This window comes from Giraffa tippelskirchi, chromosome 14, assembly GCF_054371585.1.
Source record: "Giraffa tippelskirchi isolate mGirTip1 chromosome 14, T2T-mGirTip1v1.2.pri, whole genome shotgun sequence".
Taxonomy (NCBI): domain Eukaryota; kingdom Metazoa; phylum Chordata; class Mammalia; order Artiodactyla; family Giraffidae; genus Giraffa; species Giraffa tippelskirchi.
Genome location: NC_137288.1, coordinates 72734923 through 72747164, shown reverse-complemented (window position 1 = coordinate 72747164; position 12242 = coordinate 72734923). Strand labels below are relative to the sequence as shown.

Genomic DNA, 12242 nt, shown 5'->3' with positions numbered 1-12242 from the left:
GACAGAGAGGCTTGTTTGTAGCTATAGCTTCTTCCATGATGACCAACTCATGGTCATGGCTTCACCAACTGATGGGATAAGCTGGGAGATGTCTTAGACCCATTTTGCAGAGGAGCAAACTGAGGCACGGAGGAGGGTGAGGTATGAAGTGCTTTCAGTCGTGCTTGGTTGTTGCGCCTCCTCTGTGACCCTGAGCCTTGCTCCACCCACTCTGCTCAGGGAGAGGCCAGCTTGCCACAGAAGAGAATCGTGTTGGTGTGAAAGTGCCTGATGAAGAATAGGAAGGGGTGGTTCGCTATGAACTGAGCTCGGATGGGAAGTCTTTTTACTACCAGGACGTTGCCAGTGGCCGCAGCTGCCTCTGTGCCCTCCTCGTTGACCTCCACGTAGGACTTGTGGATGACCTTTGATACAAAGAGGCCCTTGACGGGTGATATTCCAGAAAGATCTGCTTTGACCTGGCTGAAGATGTCTGTCATCCCAAGGGACGCTAACAGGGAATTGAGCTCATACTTGATCTCCAGTTTGAATCTCGGGAGATGCACGTCCACGTCCCTCTCCACCATGTTGGACTGGCTGGTCCACTCCCGAAAGGTCTTTGCGTTCAGCTGCTTTTCTACCTGAGAGACAAAACACGGGTGAGCCCCCAAGAGCTGAACACACGCCCTCTGTGTTAAATGCTATTTGTTTCCTAATTCTTGGTGTCAACAATTCAGCATCGATTTTTCTCTACCTTTAAAATGTGCTGAAGTCCTGTCTGAAAAAAACAAAGCCCTCCTGTGCAGCCACACCTTCCTCTTCTCTTGTCTGCTTCTCATTGATGCTTCATAATTAAACTTCTCAATGTGTATCCTACACTCTTTTGACTGATTTCCTCAGCAGGTAGGCATCTCTTAAACTCCCTCTATTGCTGTGAGGTCCTTATGCCCCTTTTCCTGGATGAATTCAACCATGTCTTCTGTGCGTGCACATCTGAAACATGAGTCACATCTCCTTTATGAGCTGGTTTCTCTGTTTCGCTGCTCTAATCCCCTCATGCCCTGCCCTCATTGTGCCAGAAGCTTCTGAACCCTGGATGCCCTCTGCCTTCACCCAGCAATTCAGTTCCTGGGTCTGCTCTGATCTCCCGCCAAGCAGCCTCACAACTCAGGCCTCTTACCCTACATGTAGTTTCAAGAGTTTCTGAAGCCCTTCAAATTCTATACTTGGTCATTTGAAACTCTCTGTTCAGACCTCCCTGAACCTCCTGCATCTCCAAACCAGTATGTCAAACCCCATCAATCTACTACAAGAGTTGAAAATTTTTTGTCACATTTTTCCCCATCCTGACAGTATAAAATCAGACATAAACTAAAGGCGGTTTTAATTCCTAAGTCCCTTTTCCTTCTGTGCTTTTCTGCCCTGATTCAAGTTACCATGACTTCATGTCAGACCCCCCTCGTTACCTCCTACTTCTAAGGCATTTGCACATGTCCTTTGCTCTGGTTGGAGCAACAGGTACTGCTTTTGTTCCACTTCATCTCCTACTTATCCAGTGAGGCTGGCATCGAGATTACCCTATTAGGATACCTTCCTGATCTCCTCACTCAAACCTGGACTCTCTCTGCTTTCACGTGGCTTTCTGCAGGGTCTATCACAGCGCTCCTGACACATTCACCTCTGTGTTGCAATCACACATTCTGTCTGTGTTTCCAGAACACAGCAGTTTCTAGCATGCTGTAGACACTCAATGTTTGGTGTATGAATTAATAAATGAACAATTAAATAAATGAATCACAATTTAATCAAAACCACTTCTGGGATGTCCCTGGCAGTCCAGTGGTTAAGACTCCACCCTTTCAATTCAGGGGGCACAGATCTGATCCTAGTTGGGGAACTAAAAGGCCACATACTTCACAGCACAACCCAAAGATAAAAAGAGACCACTTCTAAACTGCTTCCAAGTGCTCTATGCCTCCAAATATCTTCCACTGAAGCCCACAGACCTCCAGAGACCTGAGCTCCCCCTGCAGTGACCACACCTCTGCCACACGTGTCCTCTCAGCCGGGGCTGTGCTGCTCTTCCTAGAGTTGCAGAGCATACGTTCCAACCCAGGGATGTCCAGACGACTTCCCTACTTTCCCAACCTGGGGATCGAACGCAGGTCTCCCACATTGCAGGTGGATTCTTTACTGTCTGAGCCGCAGGGAAGCCCACTATAGAAAGAGGTTTCCCAAATGTCCAATGACCAGTGTGTGTGTGTGTGTGTGCATGTGTGTGTGTGCATCTGTATGTTTGTGTGTACTGGCACAACAGGAGCTTCTGCCTCCAGGTGCCGTTTTTTTTTAATGTAAGAATAGATTGTTCTCCCTAAATACATCACCCTGAAGTCAGGGGCTTCAGCATGCCCTTTGCTCTCATAGCACCCGGGCAGAACTGCTGAACCTGACAGAACTAGTGACCGGCGACACAATCCGGTCATGAAATACATACCGTGTGTGTGGGCACATACACCCGAGTTTTTACTGCACATTAGCATTCTCATAACCTTACCTGGTCTAGGTCAGCCGTGTCCACCGGAAGCAGAATGATCATACCGAGTGTGTTGTTGACATAGGGCAGCTCCAAAACCTGCATCTGTGGTTCCTCAATGAGGGCCAGTTTAAACTTCCCAGTCTGATACATCATCTCCACAGTTACACTTTTACCCTATGTTTAAAAAAACCAAAAAATTGCAATTAGATGGTACAGTTACATATGTGTGTGTACAGGTATACATACTGATTTTCCTTTCAGAATAGCAAGGATAACTGCATTAGCACCAGAAAGACATGGGTAAAACAGAAATGACAAAATACACCCTGTATTACATTGCTTTGCAAAGGTTATAAGTTTTTTAATTTAAAAATGTCTGTGTTACAGTCTGACTAGTTCAGATAATATACATACTAATAAAAATGATAACATATATGTTTCCCCAAAACAAAGGCAAGGTCTCTAGATAGGTTGATTTATGTGTGAAAATGAGATTATAGGATCATATCCTTTTTTTAGATCTGATTAGAGACTTTCTGAGAGAAAAATAGTACAACTAGCTTTGCTGTGTTTCTACAGAAACCATCTGCTAGAGAAAGCAGGTCTGGGAAGAATGTAGACCCAAAAGAACGGTAAGAAAAGGACAGACTGTCTCCTGATCGCCCCGTTTCCTGATCGCCCCGTTTCCTGATCGCCCCGTCTCCTGATCGCCCCGTCAGGTGCCTGGGGAGGAAGGTTACTGTCACTTCATTGGAGCAGCAAAAACAAAATTCATGGAAACACAAAGCCTAGAACCAGTATTTTCACTGAAACTTTCTAAATTGTCTTTAATGGATATGGCATTCTCTGAAATTGATCATCCATCTGAAAATAAAATACTCACCTTATCTAACTGAAAAGGGGTTTTAAACGTCTCTCGTTCCTGAAATTTATTCTGCCATTGTCCTTTGAAATATATGGCATTCACCAGGACCATGACACAAGAGGGGTCAATCGTGCCTTTTCCAAAGAGGTTAGTGACTTTTCCTTGTAATAAAAAATAAATAAATAATGTATTTGGATTTGAACTTATTGATAGTAGAGAGTTGAAGAGTTACAAGAAATCTGGAGCCTTTGTTGAGGCTAACTATAGATTTGAGATGCCAGAAGAATTCCTTCATCTGTGGCCCTAAAGCATGTTCTTGTCAAATGAAGTTTATTTCAAAGAATATTGAATGCTTTGTTACTTCTAATCAGAAGTTAGCATTCAAGGAATACTAAGTATATTAGCTATGAATCAACCTGTCTTGTAACTAGTCACATTCAATGCTTTCTTACACATAACTGCTTTTTCAAAAAATTCTATAATCATCTGCTATAGTGAGTCAGTCGCTCAGTCATGTCCCAGTCTTTGTGACTCCATGCACTGTAGCCCGCCACGTTCCTCTGTCCATGGGACTTTTCAGGCAAGAATACTGGAGTGGGTTGCCATTTCCTTCTCCAGGGGATCTTCCTGACCCAGGGATCAAACTTGAGACCCCTGCATCGCAGGCAGATTCTTTACCATTTGAGCCACCAGGGAATCATCTCCTGTGGCTTACTTTTAATATCTATCAGGCTTTATAGTTACCAGTACCTCACCAGTTGCAAATATGTTACATATTCCAAAGGTCCAATGATCCTTTCAGTATGCTAACCTTAGTATATCACAAGCATATATGCCAACACTTGAAATAAAAATGTATCTGAAAAATCAGGATTTATAAAACTATACCAAGAATTTCTTGCTGTAAATATATTAATCAAAATGGAACGCTGAGCCCTCTTGGAGCATTTTAGAGTGTTGCAATTTATAGCATTTTTTTGGAGTATAATCTATCATACAATATGAAACAGGGGTATATGAACTATCAGAGTCTAAGCTTGAGGAGAGCTTTCATTTTTACTGAACTTTTGGGCCAAACATTATACCTAGCATGTAATAACAATGATGAACATCATTTGATTATATATATACATATGTGTATACGTACATATATGTGTATATATATATACACAAATGAATGGATAAATAAATAAATACACAAATTAATGACAAAATAACGATAACAGTCTAAACAAATACACAGCATGTGGATCTGTAATGACAGACAACACTAATCAATCTATGCTCGAAATTTTTACATTTATGTGCCAGACATTATTCTAGGCACAGAGCACTAAACTGAGGCCAGAACACGAATCGAAACAAACGCATCTGGTTTCCTCCTTAATGTTAACTCAGCAAGTTTATCAACACAGCTCAGATCAAGTTTGGAGACACGTGGTTGGCTTATCCTCACCATCAGTTTTACTTTCAACCCAAGCATTGATGGTTTTCCTCGTTTCTTCCACAGACCGCTCAAAATCAACAGTTTGCAGCCTAGCTTGATACAGTTTCTCAGAACAGTGTAAGTATTGCTGTAAAAGAAAGGACAGTTGCATAACACCAAAAAAATAGTGCAAGGAAAGTTATTGTTTAACTGGATTCTTTTGTGCCTGAATCCAGGAAAAGCTTAACTGAGAGTAAAAGCTGGCCCTTGACCCAGTTCTTGCCCTGAGCTGCGTCCAGCTGTGGCTGGAACGCGCTTACGTGACCGCTCACAGCCCACGTGGTGGGAGTCTTTCCAGACAGAATCCTGGGCTATCAGTATCTTCGGACACAGACTGAGACAACCTTAATGAAACTAATGGGGAGCTTCTCAAGTCAGCTTCTCATGTCAGATGTAATCATCGTCCCAAGTCAACATCTATTTACAATTACGTCCAGATCAGGAAAGCTCTGAGGGAGACAAAAGAAGGAGAGCGGGCCCACGGTGGGTAATCCCCTCGCTTCCGGTCCTCTCTGCAAGTGGCTCTTTATGCTTCTAGGGCTATAGAAGGAGATACCTCTGAAATATCTATACCAAGATGGCCACACTAAGTTGCCAAAAGTCTGACAATCAAAATCGTATGAAGTATAAGACGTTGCCTGCACCACCAGGCTAGGGAAGAACATTAGAAAGTCGAGGGTGCATCTCGCTTCACACAGCTGACATTTAAGTTGTCATTGCCCAGCTGCTCAGTCGTGTCCAACTCTTTCTGACCCCATGGGCCACAGCACGCCACATCTCCCTGTCCTTCACTGTCTCCTGGAGCTTACTCAAACTCATGTCCATTGAGTCGGTGATGCCATCCAACCATCTCATCCTCTGTCGTTCCCTTCTCTTCCCGCCTTCAATCTTTCCCAGCATCAAGGTCTTTTCCAATGAGTCGGCTCTTCTCATCAGGTGGCCAAAGTATTGGAGCTTCAGCTTCAGTTCTTCCAGTGAATATTCAGGGTTGATTGACATCTAAGTAACACCGGTCAAACCAAAGCTGTGTCACTGAATCTAGGATTTCATCTCAATCGTTGCAGGTTAATGTAGTATTTAATATATAGGAAGTTGGCTTTAGATAGGGATCAGATCTAGGCTTTGTCACTTTATGTCTGTGGCCTTTACAGAATCTGCTTCATGATTGTAAAAATGATAACAATTTTATCACCGCATCTTACAGGGCTGTGTAAGGGATACACGAGATTAAGTAGAATGACTGGCACATAATAAAAACTGTCTGTGTTAGTACCGTTGGAAAATGGCGTCATTAGGGTTAGAATTGGGAGCTAGAAAGAATGTAGTCTGACCCTCTCATTTTACAGGTGGAAGGGATTTGTCCAAAGTTATGCCTCAACAGGAGCAGCTCTCTTGGCCCCCAGCCCAGTGTACTTTCCATTAAGTCTCAATGTTCTGTCATTAAGGACCTTTGAAAAAGAGATGAGAAATATATTTTGTTTTCTTTCTGATTCATAAGGGATAATTATTACCAAATTTGTTTTGTGCTTCATCCATGACCTTACTCTTGGACAACATCGGCGATTTGCAGGAAGTTATGTGACATTTCACAACCTTAAATAGGAGTTTGGTAAAAACCATTTCACTGAAACTCTAACTCTGCTCAAATGTAACCTCTTGAAGATGAACATCATGTGACGCTTCTTATCCTTCATTTTATTTTATAATGTGAAATTCAGAGGATGCCAAGAAAGCTGCTGACTGCTGTTCCAAAGGGACTTACCTCATGGAATGCCATTGCCTTTGTCCCGTAGAGTCTGTTGGCGATGCTGAGGGTATAGTCAGAGTCGGGCCGATTGATCTGGGAGAAAAGGGTTCCTAGCTCTGAGTGAATCCTTCCAGCTCGGCCACACTGAAGCACCAGTAAATAAAGAATGGAGTATTAAATTGCCTGATTTCTTGCCATTAGAGAGTATAAATAATGTAAAAACAGTAACCAGACAGCAAGATGTTTGCCTCTGAATAGAAGGGCAGGGAACATGAACAAAGCCAGAGTTGGCGTGCTGAAAGCCTTCTCCTTCCCAGATTTCCTCTCCCACAACCATCTCGGCACTCTGGGACTTTGGCTACAGACCCTGTGCAGAACTGTAAGCTACTGCAAACACACATGGACTTTACAGCTCTCATGGCTTAATCCAAAACCAGATATTTTAATGAAGAGATCCTAGTGGGGATCTTCAGAGCGATGATCCAAGTTTGATTGTTGCCTTTGTACCTAAGGAATCATTTTCCTTCTCTATCTATCATGCTCCTTTCAATGTCTCCATTTTCTACGCGATCATTTAATCAAATGCTGAGCTCTTTATTGAACTGAACTGACACATCCATCTGTCTCTGACAGAAGCAATTCATTTAAGCATGTGGCTTTTTTTTAAAATTTATTTCTTTTTTAATTGAAGGATAATTGCTTTACCGAATTTTGTTGTTTTCTGTCAAACCTCAGCATGAATCAGCCATATGTATACATATACCCCCCCCCCGAACCTCCCTCTGTTTCCCTCCCCATCCCAGCCCTCTAGGTTGATACAGAGCCCCTGTTTGAGTTCCCTGGGACATACAGCCAATTCCCATTGGTTATCTATTTTGCATATGGTTATGTAAGTTTCCATGTTACTCTCTCCATACATCTCACCCTCTCCTCCCCTCTCCCCATGGCTTTGATGCATCTGAATTCATGGAAATTGTAGAGTTTATGCCTATATTCCCCAAAGTGAATGTTCCCAAACTATGGGCTCTAATCTCCTAACAATAAGTGTTCCGTGAAGCAAGTATTCTATGACTCGAGGCATTTATGTCTTTTCTCAATCAACCACAATCATACATACATATAGTTTCATGTGGCAGTTCTATTTAATTTTGATGTCAAAAGGCATCCTTTTATTAGAAAGACCAGAGACCATAGTCCTGGAACATGTGGGTTGGGTGACATCAGGCCCTGTTTTCCTGCTCGAGAATTAAAAGGTGAAGCATCGGGTTCTTTCTCAGTCCCCTCATTGGACTGAAGACCTGACCCTACATAGAAGAACCTGGCAGACTCACCGTGGGGCACAGTCCATAAAAGAACAGAAAACTGAATGAGGATGACAAAAATCAGATGATAAGATCTGGGGGGCTTTACTATGGCTGTTATTATCATTGTGTTAAATCCTGTTGGCTGTAGTCGTCCTCAGGAAGATGAAAGGAGGAAACCGAGGACTCAGCACTTGCTCTCTTACGGATCAACCAAGCGCTCTGCCACCTGCGCCTGGACTGGAGTATTTCTTGGTGCTCTTTTATCAAAGAGCATTTGACAGCTCAGCAGAAATATTATCTTACCTTAGCCAAGTCCTTGAACTCTGGGCCTGATGATTCTACAATATGATTAAAGTGAAGCACCTAGAAAAAAAAATGAGATAGATCAGCATCAAAAGCAACATACAGTCTACAGAGGCCGACAGTTACAGCTTTTCCCACTTCAGATAAAGACCAGTGGTAAGAGCTAATGTTTAATGATGTTTTATTACAAATGCCGAACTAAGCCTTTGCATATCTTACTTAATCCTCCTGACAACTTTTAAAGTAGATACTATTATCCTCATTTTCTGTTAGGGAAATTGAGTTCATGAGGTTAATCCACTTGGCCCCTGACCCTCCATGCCTGTCTGGCCCCAGGCACTGAGCTCTGGTTCACTAGACTCTTCCGCTCCTCCCCCACTGTTGCCAGGCCATCACTATGACAGCGCTCTTCCGGGGTTGTGCAAAACGCCGCATGGTTTCCCACTAAATTATTTATTTGAATGCAAGAAAATCCTAAAAGTACATCAAAATATGGAATAAAGGACAAACAATAATAAGATGTGCAAATACCCTGGGAGTTGTTAGGTGACATTCGTCTAGACTTTTCACAGCAAAAAAAAAAAAAAGAAATGCTCCTCTGTCCATGGAATTTTCCAGGGAAGAATACTGGGGTGGGTTGCCATTTCCTCCTCCAGGGGATCTTCTTCTGACCCAAGGATCGAATCTGCATCACTTACATCTCCTGCCTTGGCAGGCGGATTCTTTACCATTAGTGCCACCTGGGAAGCCATATATACATATATATGTATACACATGTATGAATGTATATATATGTATGTATGTATGTATGGTGGAAAAACCATCAGCCTATGTCACCTGTTCTTTCTTAGTCTCAGTTTAGTCTCTGTTTCCCCATCTGTAAAATGGGGGTAATAATTCCTACCCCTAACACACAGGGCTGGTGTGAACTTCAAATGCATAAATGAGCACTGTAAAAAACTAGATAACTTTTAAACAGTCATTTTTTTTTTTTTACTGAAACAGTCATTTTTTTTAGACTCCATTATTTTTTTCATTTGGAGTATAATTATTCTACAACATTGTGTTAGTTTCTGATAGAGACTTGTTTTATTGTGAGTTAAAATTGTAGAGGGCAAGAATCATACCATATATGTGTTCTCTGGCATGTTTAAATCACTGTAGGGATGAACTATGAAAGTAAATTTCAGTCATTTATGTGTGAAAGTGTTGATGGCAAGAAAGAGATTGAGCGTGGCATGCATTGTGTTATTTGCATTACAATGTATAGCATTATCTAAGCCATTACTCCTAAGGAACATGCTTTGCCCACGTGTGTTTCTTAGTTCACGAGACGGCAGAGTTTTCCGGGCGTAGAGGTATAAGTCACCCTGTGGGCGCCGAGCTGGCGCGCGGACGACCCCCAGGCCGCCCGGGATTCCTGCCGCGTCCTGTACCTTCTCCATCTGCTCGGCGCTGTTTCCTCCGGCTCCCAGGAGGATCATACTGAGAGCGTAGAGAAGACTCAGCGGGGAGAAGAAGACATTGTCTCCTGCGTGGTTACAGTTCAGCTCCTTGAACACATCCAGACAAAATTCAACGTTTGCTGTGCTGAGGGAATCCATTTTAGGGAAAGCCCTACCTGAGAATGGAAGGGAAAAAAATCTCAGAGTTACCTGGAGGCACAGACAATACCGAGCATTCCGTTATGACATTCCGTGAATGTAAGTGTCTGAGCCCGCTGCTTCATGAAAAGTTACAGCCTGTTGTCACACTTTCTGAGGAGCTAATAAATGCTGGGATGGGGGAGGGGCCTTCACAGTAGTTTTTTATTCTCATGAAGAGAAGATTTACTGTTCTCTTCAACCAGTACTTCAAAGCTCTATCGTTTGTGTACATTTAAAAGTGGCGGCTAATTTTTCTGGAGCAAAAGCGCAGAAGAAATTGGATCCCTTGGCTCTTACTTTCCACGCTTTAGAGACTCGCCTTGTCCTGGAATTTGTACAGAAAACTTCTGGAGCTCCGCAGCCCAGCCCAAAGAGGGCCTTCCCAGCCAGCTCCTGTCTCCACAGTCGCTGTCTGTCACTGCTGCCCAAGCGAGGCGAGAGGCGGTGGAGCAAACTTGGACGATGTTCTCTGCACGTTTCACCTCCTTGGTGAAACTTATTTCCTGTCTCCTCCACAAAAGTAAGGAGATCCTAGCAAATAGGTCATGCCATCCGAAGGCGGTCAAAGTCCTCAGCCGCACATGTCAGGAAAAATGTAGGAAAAGGGGAGGAAAAATTGAGAGGAAAAAAAGGTGCTGGGAATGTGTGTTCTCTAAGGACAGCAGCATGTCAGGAAGGAGGAATTTATTTGTTGGATCCCCCAAACATTTACTGAGCACTGCCAAGTGCAGAAACGATTGAGCACCATTCTTGCCCTCAGGAATGTTTCACCTTCTAGGACCCTCCATTGCCAACAAACACTTTCTTCCTTTAACTTCCTGGTCATCATTCTCTCTTGCCCCGTCACTGGTTCATCCAGCCACGCCTCAGTCTCTTTTTCAGGATTTTGCTCACATTCTCAACCTCTGGACACAGTAACACATCAGAATGCAAATCTTTGCCTTCTATATTGTCCTAGTTTAGTTGCTCAGTCACGTCTGACTCTTTGCAACCCCATGAACTGTAGCCCGCCAGGCTCTCCAGTCCATGGGACTCCCCAGGCAGCAATACTGGAGTGGGTTGCCATTTTCTTCTCCAGGGGATCTTCCCAAACCAAGGATCTAACCAGCATATCCTGCATTGCAGGCAGATTCTTTACCCCAGAGTCACCAGGGAAGCGCCCCCCTCCCAGCCTTGTATTACATTTTTTTAATATATTTACCACATATATTACAAATGTGTGTGTTTTATATGTTATATATACATGACTTTAGGTAAATATAAGCAATGTTTATGTTTGTTTATATAAATAAAACATGTATATGTAGTATACATGTATCTATTGCCTGACCTTCTCTCTAGAGTACAATCTCCATTAAAGCAAGGAGTTTGCTTTTTATGCTTTATTCCAGCACCAGTCCTGACCAATTCACTAAATATCTATGATACACAGATGTACACAGAATACTGAGGAAGCTCAGGGGGGACAGAACTAACTCAAGAGTCACAGGAAGACTTCTTGGAGGAGGTGATGTCCTACTCCCCCTTGAAGAATGAAACCAGCCACCCAGGTATACACATAAAGGAAGATCATCGCTGACAGAAGGCAAAACATGAGCAGGGACTCAAAATCCTGAAAGAGAAATTTGTATCATGAGAATGCGATGTAGGAGGCCAAAGGTGGTGGCTGGTAGGGCTGGAGAATGGGCAGAAATGTCCCGGAGGCCTTGCACACCCCACTGAGGAGAGATCAGATGGAGCCCCAGAGCTCAGGGAGTCAGGGCTCCAGGCTGCCTGCTCGGAGCTCCTGTCGGCTTTGGGAGCTCATTCTCTGTCTCCAGGAATTAGCTGTGATTGGTTTAAGCCAATTGAAGCATTCTGTATCCACATCAGTGAAAAAAAGCATGAAAGTGTAAGTCACTCAGTCGTGTCTGACTCTTTGCAACCCCATGGACTGTAGCTCCTCCATCCACGGGATTCTCCAGGCAACAATACTGGAGTGAGTTGCCATTTCCTTCTCCAGGGGATCTTCCCTAACTAGGGATCAAACCCACATCTCCTGTACTGCAGGCAGATTCTTTACCATCTGAGCCATCAGGGAAACCCTAACTGGTAAAAACTTTCACTTCTAAGAAGAATAAGATCTAATGTACAGCATGGTGACATCAGTCAATAATACTGTACTGTGTGCTCAAAAGTTGCTGGGAATGGATCTTAAGCTTGTTCATCATACGCTGAAGAAAGGGTTAGCTGTGAGCTGCGTGCGTGCGTGCGTGCGTGCTAAGTCACTCAGTCGTGTCTGATTCTTTGCGACCCCACGGACTGTAGCCCACCAGGCTCCTCTGTCCATGGGATTCTCCAGGGAAGAATACTGAGTGGGTTGCCATTTCCTCCTCC

At 43.5% G+C, this 12242-nt stretch overlaps 1 protein-coding gene across 2 annotated transcripts; it reads right to left on the bottom strand.

Moving 5' to 3' along the window:
• Window positions 1–215: 215 nt before the first annotated feature.
• Window positions 216–9824, bottom strand: SERPINB11 (serpin family B member 11). Of its 2 annotated transcripts, XM_081563201.1 has the most exons (7): window positions 9657–9824; window positions 8221–8280; window positions 6629–6757; window positions 4837–4954; window positions 3399–3541; window positions 2534–2689; window positions 216–620 (listed from the first exon to the last, which is right to left on the bottom strand). In XM_081563201.1, exons 1-7 carry the CDS (start codon window positions 9822–9824, stop codon window positions 216–218), a joined length of 1179 nt encoding a protein of 392 aa, XP_081419327.1. The 2 variants fall into 2 exon arrangements, with proteins under 2 accessions (XP_081419327.1, XP_081419328.1); XM_081563202.1 differs by lacking the exons at window positions 3399–3541; window positions 4837–4954.
• Window positions 9825–12242: the final 2418 nt, after the last annotated feature.

What these genes read in the sequence shown, in the direction of transcription:
- SERPINB11 (XM_081563201.1), bottom strand. Translation starts at nt 9,824, where the DNA reads ATGGATTCCCTCAGCACAGCAAACGTTGAATTTTGTCTGGATGTGTTC. An exon ending in AGTTCAAGGACTTGGCTAAG is followed by an intron (nt 6,758 to 8,220) that starts GTAAGATAATAT and finishes CTGGTGCTTCAG; the next exon opens with TGTGGCCGAGCTGGAAGGAT. An exon ending in AGGCAATGGCATTCCATGAG is followed by an intron (nt 4,955 to 6,628) that starts GTAAGTCCCTTT and finishes TTTCTTTTACAG; the next exon opens with CAATACTTACACTGTTCTGA.